We start from the raw sequence: 14,017 nt of genomic DNA on the forward strand, positions 1-14,017 counted from the left end.
TTTTAATTTTAATAATAAAATATTATATCAACCACACTTACATTTTTAATAATAAAATATTATATCGACCACACCCATCCTAAATATAAGAAAAACCCACAGGTTTTAAAATATACACAATTCTGCCAATGGCTGATGCTCATGGGGAATGGCATCATGGCTGACACAATACTTCTCTATTCCATATGCAAACAAAATTTTCCCCATCAACAAGTCAATTCGTCAAGCAAGCACAGCAGGATAAAAAGTTAAGACCCAATGCAGAAATGATAAAAGTTTTTGCAGCAGCAAACAGAAGGAAAGAACAATTCTCTACATGTCACAAAATGGCTCAATCTTTCATTCAAAAATATATATATATTCCATTTCAGGTCACTTCTGAGAACCATCATACATATACTGACCAAAATGTCAAATAGAACTAAATCGTTTTCCAAACTACTCAAGAAGCAGAAAAACAAAATCAAGTGATTCCAATTATAGACACAAGTGATGTTAGTTGGAAGAAAGATTAGACCCAAGCCAAAGGAGCAGAAAGAATAATTGGTATTTCGTCCAGTTGAGGGAAAGGCAAATAGTTGGAACAATAAACTAGACACTCAATCAAGAAAGTAAAAAATTGTTCAAAAAACTAATCAAATACAAAATAACTTGATCCCTCGAAAGGGCCACTCTTCCTCGAGCGATTTTGCCACAATATTAGGCCATACTCAGGAACAAAATCCATGGTTTTCTATAGTTTGATTCTTTCCTCAATAAAACATATAAGCTCTGACCTCAGATAAATATACAAAACTCAATAAAATTACCTATTTTGTTTTTGGCATCTCCGGCTTATCGAATAATACAAGTTGTTTGCCTTGAGGTTATGAAGCCCTGAAAGCAAGCACAAGAGGTCTTTGTGGAATCTGAAACTGAAGTACTTGTTCATAGAAATATTAGACTGCTAGAACAAACTCTGGCAAGACTCGATATCAGATGCTTGAGATTCCAAAATATTTTGCCCAGATGGACTTAAACTAATTGTCCTCATGGCTGCATCAAAAAGAGTTTTCTGGAACCTGTAATTTTCCATCTTGTTAAGGATCTCCCTTACAACTTTAAAATTCAATCCCCCCACCAAAACAAGCTTCCCAACAATTTCGCCAAAATTACTAGGTGCTTTGGGCAAGTCGATAGCAATATCATCCATCAACATGCCATACATCAAGCACCCAGTCCCTATGTCTCTAGGCATAATTACTTTCTTAGTAAGTAAGTGTTCCAAGAGTTTTACTACTGGATCAACAAAAGCTGGACTTTTCTCAAGAGCAAGGGAGATGGACTCCTTGACAAACTCAGGGTGGTGTCCAGGAGACTTCAATTCCTCCACACACGTTAGTGCTTCACCCAAATCTAGGATACTGAAATATTCTTCCAGAAGTGAAACTGTTTTTTTGCGAAGTTCATCTGTCTTCAACATTACAACAGATGCCTGAGATTTCTCCCCAACCGGAGGAACATAGGGTGCAGGAGCAGGTTTAGAAGGTGCAGGAGATTGGAATGTAGGTTCTGTGCCAGAATAAAAGTTGGAAAGGCGGCCAGGAGGGGTACCACTCCCCTGCAACAGAGCACTTCTGCTACCCATTACTCCACCAGTAGTGTGAGGTAATAGCCTCGTGTTAAGTGAAGCCGACTTACTCATCATTGGTTGGCCACGTCCCATCGGCTGCACTCCTGCTCCCTCACCCCTAGGCATACTCCGTTGTCTGGGTATCTCCCAATTATCATTATCAATTCCAGGCATCCCAGGCATCTTTCTAGTTCCTGGCATGCCAGGCATCATACCACCAGATCCAGGACGTGTGATGGGTATGCTACCTGGACCAGTAACCCCTTGAGCCCCAGAGATACGACTACTTCTAATACTTGCAGTAGCACCTGGACGTAACCCAAGATTTTTTTCTGCCTCTGAATGAATTTCAGTGATTTTTTTTGCTTTCACCTGTAACATTAGCAGTAGAAAGAGATAAAATAGATATAAAACCATAGTTGACTCTGATGCAAGTAACATATGGTGCCAAAAAAAAAAAGGATAATAAACAATAGATTACCTCTTCTCTCCTAGGAACCCAATTGTTCGTACGCAGATCTAGAACATCACGAACCATGAACCTCAATCGGGGAGCCAGCTGAGGGTTTGAAGTCAAGTCCTTCAATCTACCAAAGTACACATCATTTATAAGCCGTGATTTTGGGCTTGCATCAAGCTGCTTGCCAATGGTGTTGAAAAACTGACATATGGCCTCAACATTTTCTTCTGCAGGACAAGATGAACTATCGTGTCCCAAAAGTTCCTGTATGATAAGAAGTGCTGAGCAACAATAAGAACAAATGTATGTCTCAAAATTAATTCATCTTTTCAATCACTGTCACCAACACAAACCTGAACAATGTGATGGACAATCTTTTCAGGCACCATCTTCTGCTTCAGAAGCTCACCAATTAAACGAATGTTTCCAAGTGTACGAAGCTTGACCATTCTTTCTTTATCCCTGCGCTCCATTTCTTGTTCTGGAGCAGTCATCTGTCTTACTTCTTCTCTCAGTTTGCCAGCACCCTCAAATGCCTCCTGGCAAATATTCAAGAGGACACGCTTGAACGTGATTTCTTTCCCACCAGGTTCATCTGAGGGAAATTGGGGGAGCTTTTCATTCAAATTAGAACAGAGCTCAGCATACATGGGGCAGAATGTGGGCTCAAGAACAGCCTTATCAAATATAAGAGATATAACTCCCTGTTGCAAAATAATCAACAAATTCAATAAACAAATTGATGAATTCCTAGAGACATCAACACATTAAACTACAAAAAGAAACAGACCTTTAAGATATCAGCTGATGTGATGCCAGAGTCTATGAGTTGACCTTTAAGTAGATCAAACTTCTCAGGAGTAAGCTTATTCAAAATACTGCAAAGGCAACAGAAATTACAAATCAGAAAACCATGTGCTACTAGTATGTTTCATGAGCCTTCTACAAGCAATAAATATGGGTTACATCAAGAAATCAAGTATAGAAAAATTTAATCATTAAGAATAACATCCTTCACTGAGTGCTTGATTATATTAGGAACTCTGGGATTAAAATCATAACGAAATCATCAAGGTTGTTTTCATTAATTTTCAATTACAAGTAACATTGCAGAAAATAAATCAATAAAAGCATTACCCCTTCACAGTCTTTAAGACACGCTCCTCGTCAGAGAGATTTCCCCTTCTAGCTGACCATGGAACCTCAGCCTTGACCAAAACTGGAGCTGGTCCCTGATTCAAAACAAAAAATAAGTTTCGCCAAAGTTAGAGTCAAGACAATAGCACATACACATTAGAAGAATTTAGCATATGCAATACACTTTTTTTAATACTCGTCAAATGGAAATATTCGCTTTTAAGTCTAAACCCTATAATAAAAAATTAACCAAAGAGGTAATTGTGCATCAATTGTAAATTCCACATACATCAATCCTAGCTAAAAATCTCAACAATTAACCAAAAAAGTTGCTTAACAACACAAGGAGTAGTTAACAGATCACTGCAATAGGCAGCATAGTGTGCCTTTACAGATAAGACACTGTAATAGTATGTCCAGTACTTACTTGTGATGCATTTTCATAATTATACATATGGTCTGTATAATCTTTGCTGGAGTAGTTAACAACTCAACAAAGAATTTAATAACACAGGAAGCACAATATAATGTAACGTATACACACACCAAAGCATCCTGTAGCCAACATAATATTACCTAAACAAATAAAACAACACAAGGAAATGAAAAGGTCAATTAAATCAATGTCATACCCCTTGGTTAGACGACGCTTGCGCCCTTGAAAATTGTTGATTGATGTCTTGGCGATTAAATTGATTTGCATCCATCTGCCTAGAGTCATATCGTCCACCGTACTCTCTATTGTCTCGTGATCTTTCCTCTCCAGAGGAAGAAAACTGTGCAGGACGGCGCCAATCACGATTATCTGGTTCAGAATAACGAGTCTGAGCTTGGTTTGGAGGCTGGAGGTAGGAAAAAAGATTGTCATTTGAAAGCATAAAATATGCATGAAATGATAAAATAATCACAAGACATTTGATGCACATGAAAGAAATATGATAGAAAAGAAAAATAACCATTACATCCCTCCACCTCAACAATTCTCACACTCCACTCACCAACCATGACATATAAAATGAATATTTAACAAGGAAAATAAATTGAGCCAGTAAGTCTAACTCACATTACTTTCAGCCCGACCCCAGATTTGCTCTTCACCGAAAACTTCAGCATCAAATTCTTGTTTGATTTTGAGAATATCATCGGAGACAACAACAGCCTACAAGGACATGAGGAACATATTTTCACATTTTTCTAGGGAAAAAAAAAGGATCATAGAATAATGATTTCTTATTAAACGTTTAAATCCAAACAGAGTAGATTGCATATATAAGCTGTAAGCATCACAAGCATATTACCTCTCTAAGCTGTAACAACTGGTCTCGAGTGTAACGCACATGCTCACTACTATCAAACTTTGCATCTCCAGTCTGCAATGAGAAACCAATCAAAGTGTCAAGAACATTCAAAAAAAGCTAAAGCAAATTGCTGAATGAAGAAATAGATACATGAAAGACCTGAAACAAAGACCAAACCCCGAACAGCTAACAAAATCAAATGAAAATTATAATTACTAATGGAACCAAAATATTGATCTTCTTAAAATAGCCAAAATATCTATAGGTCCTTCCTTCATGGGCAACCTACAACTCACAGAATGCCCACCTAAAGCCCACATATTCTTGTCGGTCCATATTTACAGTGAGTACACGTATTTATTGCCGCACCAAGAATTAGGACATTTTAGATTATCTCCAATCCAAAGCATTAAATCCAAAACCTATAGCACTATAAAAATTCTGTTTTAACTTCTTTTTACTTCATTTGATTTTGGATGAAAATTCAAACCACAATATACCGTGGAAATACAACAACAATGCTGATTCAAATACAAAACATGAAATTTTCAATCTTAAAATTCATTCATATTCTAAAAAATCATTATATCTTTCAAAAGAAGTTAAATTGCATAAAAACACAAACTTTGACACAAACAAGCCATATTTCTCCACATAAACACAACCATAGATTAGAAAATAACTAAAACCCAATAGTATTCAGAAGCTAACATATCCCATTAAAAAAACCATACAACAACCAGCCAAAAAAGAAGAACAAAATTTGCAAAAACACAATACCGCCAGGCAGAAACATTAAAAGAAAAACATAAAAAAAAGCCCAAACCAAACAACAATCACTCACAAAACATATCAAAATCCATCAAACGATGCAATACTTCGACGAACCAAACCTCTCTAATCAAAAACCCAATCCTTGTCATCAAAGCCAAAAACAAAAACCCATTGACACAATACCAAAATCGCCCAAAAATTCATCCAGATCCACACAAACAAACAAGGGTACATCCTTGAATATACCGTTAACGGGAAAGCAGAGGCTGGCGCGGCGCCATGGGGACGTAAAATAGGGAGATCAGAGAAAGAACCAAACGCCAAGGACGGAGGGGCGGCGGACGAAGACGAAGAAGAAGAAGCACCAAAGAGCCTGTTGCTGCTTCCACGACCACCTCCAGGCCTCAAACTAAGTACCGTCTGATCACCTTGCTGCATACCGATGTCAAATCACAACAACGAAAAAAGCACCAACAAAACCCCGAGAAAAGTTCGCGCAAAAGAAGGTAAGAAAGATAGTTGTTTCAGAGGAAACTTTGTGTACGTATAGGTGTATATATGGATGGGTAATTGTGGGGGCGTCTTGTTTCCTCCCTCTGGGCGGAGATGAGAAGAGAGAGAGAGAAAGTGAAGGTCGGTGAGAGAAAGGAATACAAACCCTTCTCTGATTAGAGTGTGTTTGCGTTTTCGATTTTGCGTTTAGTTTTTATTTTAGGTTTTTATTTGGGTGAAATTCACAAATCACCCTTGCTGGTTTTAGAAACTTACTTTTTTATCCTATGGGCCTTTTAATCCGCCTTTTAACTCATATTTTCATTATATTATTTTATATTTATTATATTTTTTAAGATATAAATATATTTTTAATTAAAATAAAATAATATATAATATATTTTAATATTAGACCACATTTAAAATTTTTAATATGTTATTAAATATTTTTTTAAAATAAAACAAATATTTTATCATAAGATTTATTAATTTAACTAAAAACAATATTAATTTATATTTAATAATATTTTGACAATATAGTTAGTTTCGGCCAATGTACTGGCCTGAATCAAGTGAAATTCTTTGTTATTAAAAAAATTATATCACAAAAGTGATGTAACAAGTTATATAGGGACTTCTATTTTAGGTATTAAAATATTGTTAAGATAATCTTAATTTTGTTACAAATTTATCCTTATTTATTAAATTTATATAACAAAAAATCTTTATTCTTAATTATAATAACAAGTAATATAAAAAATATTATCAATAATTTATAATTAATAATTTTTCAAATAATCTATTTTTATAATAATCTTTTTATATTGAATAATTTTGAGTTAGCTTGGTCGAGGATTGTTACACGTTCAAAATTCTCCTTTGTTAATTTTAGAAACAATGACAAATAGGTGATTTCCAAGTATATAGCGACTAATGAGACAAATTGCATGTAGGAGTTAGTCACATCATCAATTCACTAGTCTATGACATAATATATAATAATTAGGATTAGATTTGATTCGAACTTATCGAATTTGAATCAAATCAATTAGGTTTGAGTTGAGAATTATGTTATTTTTATAAAATAAATCAAGTTTAAGTCAATAACATTTGAATTTAAGTCAATTGGATTAATTCTAAACTAAATTTATTGATCTCGAATAGATATCAAATTAGTTTTTTCGAATTTTAGTTCATCTCAAATTAGGTTTTATTTGAATACAATTAAGATCAAATCTAGTCCTAACAACACTAAACTGATATTACTGTATATTATGGCAAAATAACCTTGTTTACCATAATTTTTTATTTAAAAACAAAAAAAGCCAAATATAATGTATTTTCAAATCCGAATACCATGTAAAATTTTTGTATATTGTATCCAAACTTACAATTCGTTATTCAGTTTGATTCAATTAAAAGATTTCACTAATGAGAGAATATTGATTTTTTATAAATATGTGGTGCTATTTGGAATGTTTGAACATCAGGGGAGTTTTGATGAGTTTAACCTTTTTTTTCCCCATTATTTTGTGAGGTTTTATTTTGCTGTTGGGAATGGTGTAGGATTACGACAATGTCCTTAGTTGTTGAGGACTGAGATAGATGTTAGATTTTTCTTCATTTGATTTGTCCAATTTGCCCTTCTCTTTATTTTTGTCACATTTTCAATAATTGTATATTATTTATTTTTTTATATTTAATGATAAAATAATATAAGAGAAATGAAATATTTACAGTAATTATATTTTAGATTTTAAATTCAATGCAATTCTTTTGGGTTATAAGTTTATTCCAATTTACATGTAGACAAAAACGAAAAGTATAAATTAAAATACGTAAAATTAAAGATGTGATTTCATACGAGAAGCAAAAATTATTGGAATTTGAGTGTAATTATATATAAATTTATTGGCTTTTTTAGATACAGATTCTCTGAAATATAAAATTATATTTATACTATTCATAAAAAAATTAACTTGTTAAAAATTGAAATACATCCAAGAGCAACTTAAACTCCATACTTTTAAAAATAATTAAAATTTTGTATGATCTAAATAAAAAGAAAATAATTATTTTTTAATATTTATTTTTCACTTTGAATATTCAAATTTTTCGAAAAATTTTATATTTTAGAATATTCCAAGTGCTGTAATCTGTAGCCAAAAGCTGCATAAAGTTAGGTGGAGAGTACCAGTGGTCACAACAGCGCTTCGATGAGAGTACTGAAGGGTATAATAGTACTTTCATCCTCCAACTGATCGCATATGTCGAACGCGTTGGGAATTATTGCGGGACAATATCGGTATTTTGAACTCCTTAGATGGAAAAGCAGCCTTGCCAAAAACGTGCCGTTTCCCTGTCCCTCGTTTGCCCGAACTTTAACCGGTCGAAACCCACACGCGTCCCTCTTCCACAATCACACATCAACAGCAAATCCTATAAATGACACGTGTCGGTATTATTAGTCCGATCCATCTTTTAGCCTCTGCGATCAGTGGGCGGCAGAGATTGGAATGGACTTCCGTGATTGTGCCACGTATGCAATGACGTCATATTCAGAACCGTGAGTTTTTGCTATTTTAGTGGCCTGTTTGTAGACTTAAAAGAAGATTGAGTCCCTCATTCTGCCGTCTCTCTGTGGGCTTTTGGAAGTCTGGGGAAAGCTAGAGACCGTGATGAGTACAATTAGAATTTTGTACTTTCTGTGCTGAGCTCCTTTTGATTGAAGCAGCCCATATATCTTTTATGTTTCTATTTTTATTTCAAGAGGGAATGGAATGGATACCATTTGATTCTAGCTGCTCGGACTTAAATTTAAGCCTAGATCGGCTAGATAAAAGATTAGACTTGTGTTTAGAAACAAATCGATTCAAATATTCAAGTGCAAGACAAATCAGATCGATTTAAAATTGAATTATTTTTTAAACCAATTTAAATATTAGCTCCATAATCTCGAGATTGGCTTTCTTTGACTCAATATGAATCGAATGAAACCCTAATTTCAAACAATTGATGACAACATGTTCATTGAAAGATGGTTATAGGTTTAATGGCAAAATATACCATTGTTTCTTTTGGATAAAAAGAGTCTCTATTTTTACTCTCATGTGATTTAGACAGATATAATTGAACCATATAGTTCACGTAATGGTTGAACTCAATTTGAGTTGTTTGAGTTTGAATTCTAAATTTGAGTCTATTCAAATCAAATTTAAAATTAAATTATTTTCAAATTGAATTCAAGTCTCAACCATTTAATGTTGAGTTGACTTTTTAGGATTAGACTTAATATCTAGTTAAACCTTGGTTAAACTCAACTAAGATTGAACCTAATCGTATTCATTACACCATTTAATAGGCTTTGATCGACAAAAGATTATATCAAATGCTTAGATTTGAGCAATATCTAATATGTTTTGATCACATAATGCAATATTTATGTATACAACATTATAGAAACACAAGTTAAGAAATGTGATCACACTTGTTCATGGTTTGTCAAATACATTTACGGTATTTTCATACAAAAGAGAAATTTTAAAATAGCTCTTCATGTATTAAATCCAAACTGTTTATGGATTTTGGGGCACCAACCTTGGCCCCGCTCACTTCGGAGGAGTAAAGGTCTCCGTCAATTAATTAAGCAATGGGATTTGTGTGTATATGACTTTTATGGTCGAAGTCGTTACCAATTCTATGAATTAACACATCAAAATTTGAAACTTGGCACATGACATATACTATGAAAATTTATGTTTTATATTAGGTAATAAAAGTATATTTAGATGTAAAACAAATTTTTAATATTTTGACTTGCTTGATGTAATAGTTATATATCTAATCACTTTATCTCAAGTTTATTCATTCAATTAATACAAACGAAATCTCAAATTATCTTATATATATATATAGAGTACTACTCTGGTGGGATGATGATAAAATTATGAGTTCCATGACCATTGATGATAAATCTATTTCATTGTAAATGTGTGTTATTAGTATATTATTGTAACTTTTTAAAACTTTTGCATTGATCGGTTTAAGAAGAATATATCAATAAATCTTTGTAATTCTATTTTGGGGTGAATCCGATTTAACTTGTTTGGGTATAGATCATTATTTGACTTAACGTAGATTTTCTTGCTTCATCAATAATTATGCTCTTTTTTGGTATGACGTTTCATTTGGATACATATGATTTTTTCTTTTTTAATAATATTGTAATATCATTCGATAAACTATAGGTAGAATTGTATTGGGTTAGGTTATGTTAAAATTGACATAATCCATCGCACCATGTGCTGTGTTGGGGTAAGGCTTACAAAAACGTAGGCACTAATCAGTCATATTGACCCACAAAAATTGAAGGCTCAAGGCATGATCTATCATGTTGCGGCAGTGTCTTCGTGGGCTTTTTGGTGGATTGATATGTCAAAATTTAATTTTTTATTTTTTTAAATATTCTGGCATGAGGCTCCAACACAACAAAAGTGTCAAATTAATGTTGGCCGTTTGATTGTTCATCAGTCAAGTGTGACAAGTTTGATCTCCAGTTGATAGTTTTGTATTCAAATTAAACTTTATAGAGTTAATTATTGTTCGGGTTCAACGCAACTTGATATGTAAATTTTTATCTTGGGCTTAAGGTTAAGACCAAGTTTAGCCCAGCCCAGACCAGACCAACTCAGCCCGTGACGCAATAATTGTTCTCACTCTAGTTTTAATAATAATGATGATAATAATAATAATTTTCTGGATAAGAAAAATTTCTCATTGTTGAGGGACACTTCGAAGTACGCCAGTATGATGGCTGGTCTGACCACCGCGACGATGTTTGCCGTCGCCAAAACGACGTTGTCTTTCTCCTCATTCGAATCCAATTTCTTCGGTCACCATTTTCATCTCCGTAACCCTAATAATTTCTTCCTAGTCTCAAAAACATCCCCGCACCATCGCTGCAATTTCTCTGTCACCGCCCGCTTCGGCAGCGGAGATGGCCGTGGAGGCCCCCGCTTCGACTCCAGACGGTCCCGAAGGAGCGACTTTGATGATGAACAAGCTTTCGATATGGATGGCATCAGGTGTTTTTCTTTGTTTACGGTTAAATTATTGCGTGTTTATTGAGATCGTGGAGTCATTTGAAGTGGTTGTTTGTCTGGAATAGGTCAGCTACTGTGAGACTTATCGATGCACAGCAGAATATGGTTAGTTCTCGTTTGACTACTAATGCATTTTCTGTTTGGATGCTGAGAAAGTGATAAGTAAATTTCTTTTCTTAAAAAATAGATTTTTTTTTAAAATTGAGTGAAAGTTTGATATTTATAATGTGCCACTTGATATTTTATTAAATTGCTTTTTTTTAATTTTTTGGTTTGGTGTAGGCTACTTCTCCAAGTAAAAATTACTGTACTGGTGCTGTAATGCTGGAAAATTTCTTGTTTTTGGTGTGAAAAAATTGATTTTGTTGTTCGATGTAGGTTGGTGTGGTTTCTAAAAGAGAAGCCATTCAAATGGCTGAAGATGCTGAACTTGACCTGGTGTGTTTTTTTCTTTCATTTTTTTTTATTGAAAACTTAATAGTTGTAGTGCATAATATGTCACAAGAGATTTATGTTGTAAATTTATTCATTTGCTTCAATTGACTGTATTCTCATGATTAATGATTCGAGTTCATTGTGTTACAGGGCTAGTGTTATTGTTGTTATGGGACTAGTGTTAGTGTCTATTTACTTTTTGGTTGGGTGTAGTAGGGAAGATGCTTTATATAGGGTTCATTTGCATGTTGTAGAATCTGCAAACTTTAGTGTTGTGGCCACATCACACCTAAGAATGTTTTGTTTTTCTGACTGGGGAAAAATTCTGCTTCCTGAAGTTTGCTCTTGATTGGTATATTAATATGCATGTACTCTGTTGAAAATAATTACTGTTCGAATAGAAATGATAAACATTACCTTTTCTGTTTATATATAATTTCATAGAATAAGAGTTAAGTCAGTAACACAAACTACCTAAAATATCTTAATTATTGTCATTAACTTAAAATTTCCAGACAAAATGAACAATCCTTTGGAACAGTGACATTTAAGCACGAATTTTAGTTTAATGTTCAGTTGACTTGTCTAATTTATTTCCTTAATCAAGCATGTTCTTTCTCTTCTTAGTTATTTCACTGCTGTGGTTGATTAATTCGGTTCCTGGGCTCTGTACATATTTTGAAATTTTTCCTATGGGAAAGTAAACATTCTTGGAAGTTTACTTTTAACATTAGAATAGTTCTATGGAATTTTATGGAGTTAATCCCTATTGGCAAATTTTGCAGGTAATATTATCCCCAGAAGCTAATCCGCCAGTTGTCAGAATTATGGATTACAAGTATGCATTTTGCTTAATTCTTTCAAGGAATGACATGAGATAGTGCATATGTCTATATTTATTTTTTCATTTCTTTAGTATGTCACTGATTTTAGTTTGGAATAAATATTTCTTCAGAATAAGAGCTATTTTTGGATATAGACTTTTGTTAACTTTTCAAGATGATGATTTTGAGGGTCACTGGCTTTAGTGCTCACTTAAATAATGATGACATATAGATCACTGTGGCTGTGACTGATTTATTCGGTACGGAAAATAAAATTGGAAGCTCTGCATAGGGATTTTTTTTTGGTTTAAGGGAGGGGGACTTGTTATTTGTTAGATTTAAGAGACTTTTTGTTTGATATAATAGACGCTAATGCCTGTCTTAATTTCTATCTCAGTAAATATAGATATGAACAACAAAAGAAGAAAAGAGAACAGCAGAAGAAAAGTGCCGGTGAATGTCTTCAACCTTTTAGAGTTTGCTTTTTTCTCTAATAGATGCATTCATTCTCAGTTATGAAAAAGAAAGTAAAGATACTGACAAAGCGTTCTTTTAAATGTTAGCCAACCGTATGGATTTGAAGGAGTTAAAAATGGGGTAAAATCCTTGATACACTGATCAACGTAGTTATTCTGAAGTTACACCATATATATAGTTATGGTTATTTATTTAATTTTTATTGATAATTGTTATGTTTGACTTTGTTGACAGTTACAACATTGATCAACATGACTATACTGTTCGCTTGAAAGCTGCACAGAGGTTTTTGAAGGATGGTGACAAGGTCGGTTAGATATTCTAATGAATAGCTTAATCAGATTAACACATAGATGATATTTGTTATATATATTTTTTTTTTTTCTGTTATTAAGAACTTTAGCGAAAATTTTCAGGTTAAGGTCATAGTGAACCTTAAAGGCCGGGAAAATGAATTCAGAAATATTGCTATTGAGCTTATTAAACGTTTTCAGAATGATGTTGGAGAGGTAACTCTTCTATTTATTTCCTACTATGAATATGCGCCATGTGAATCCTGGGAACAAGATAGTATTTTATATGTTTCCTACCATGAGAGAGTGATATTATTATTTGTTATTATATATAACGTTTTGTTAGTTCACTGTTGTATTTTTGTTCTAGTAACTTCTAATTATTATTCTGTGAATTCCATTTCTGGCTTTCTTGCTCCTGGAGAAATTAGTTGTAATTGAAACTTTTAACAATTGATGTGATTTCTTGTTTTACTTTTAACCTTTCCTTTTCCAGTTGTTTAATTTTGTACACCGGTCTTCATTGGTGCAATGGTTTGCAGATTGCCACTGAGGAGAGCAAAAACTTCAGAGTCAGGAACATATTTATTGTTTTGGTTCCAAATAAGGCTGTTTTACAGAAGACACAAGAACCACCAAAGAAAAAAGATAATCCAGTTGCAAATGAAGTCTCAGCCAGTGTCTGAGGAAACTCTGACGTTCCAGGAGGCATTTTGCTAGAGAAAATTGGCTGGTAATCTTTATCTGTGCTCTTCAACTGGGTTGAGTCTTGAAGCTTGTGCATAACATTAGTGTAATACAACATATTTATTAGATTTTTAATAACAGAAGCAGCCTTTCCAAATCATATATTGTAACATTTGAGACAGCATTTTCACTTTTAAATATTTTTTCCTTCTAGCCAATCAAGATGTCATAACATGTCTGTCAAGTGAGCATGTCTAAATTTTTGTGGAAGAAATATCATTTGTAAAGTTTATGTGCAAGATGGGCAGGCAAGGTCTCTTCAGCTGCACCATATATGAAAAAGATTCAGTGATAAGTTTTTATTGATTATATTGTTTTCTTCATTGATTTTTCAAAACTATCAAACTTTTTTGTATTATATCTCCT

General features: G+C 33.5%; 2 protein-coding genes and 1 non-coding gene across 3 annotated transcripts; 1 reads left to right on the forward strand and 2 right to left on the reverse strand.

Annotated features, from left to right (window-relative positions):
• Window positions 1–527: 527 nt before the first annotated feature.
• LOC123208232 (eukaryotic translation initiation factor-like) lies at window positions 528–5,964 on the reverse strand. The gene is made up of 9 exons (XM_044625619.1): window positions 5,528–5,964; window positions 4,508–4,579; window positions 4,273–4,368; window positions 3,842–4,051; window positions 3,210–3,304; window positions 2,863–2,950; window positions 2,426–2,776; window positions 2,094–2,336; window positions 528–1,984 (listed from the first exon to the last, which is right to left on the reverse strand). The coding sequence occupies exons 1-9, from the start codon at window positions 5,717–5,719 to the stop codon at window positions 947–949; spliced, it is 2,385 nt and encodes a 794-aa protein (XP_044481554.1). The 5' UTR covers window positions 5,720–5,964; the 3' UTR covers window positions 528–946.
• Window positions 4,761–4,869, reverse strand: LOC123208233. The gene has a single exon (XR_006500727.1). It is a non-coding gene; the product is annotated as a small nucleolar RNA snoR103 (small nucleolar RNA).
• A 4,550-nt stretch (window positions 5,965–10,514) lies between the features above and the next one.
• LOC123208230 (translation initiation factor IF3-4, chloroplastic-like) lies at window positions 10,515–13,809 on the forward strand. Its single transcript, XM_044625615.1, has 9 exons — window positions 10,515–10,857; window positions 10,941–10,980; window positions 11,254–11,313; window positions 12,096–12,148; window positions 12,532–12,587; window positions 12,698–12,731; window positions 12,846–12,918; window positions 13,028–13,120; window positions 13,447–13,809. Exons 1-9 carry the CDS (start codon window positions 10,580–10,582, stop codon window positions 13,588–13,590), a joined length of 831 nt encoding a protein of 276 aa, XP_044481550.1. The 5' UTR covers window positions 10,515–10,579; the 3' UTR covers window positions 13,591–13,809.
• Window positions 13,810–14,017: the final 208 nt, after the last annotated feature.

This window comes from Mangifera indica, unplaced genomic scaffold (assembly GCF_011075055.1).
Source record: "Mangifera indica cultivar Alphonso unplaced genomic scaffold, CATAS_Mindica_2.1 Un_0168, whole genome shotgun sequence".
NCBI lineage: Eukaryota > Viridiplantae > Streptophyta > Magnoliopsida > Sapindales > Anacardiaceae > Mangifera > Mangifera indica.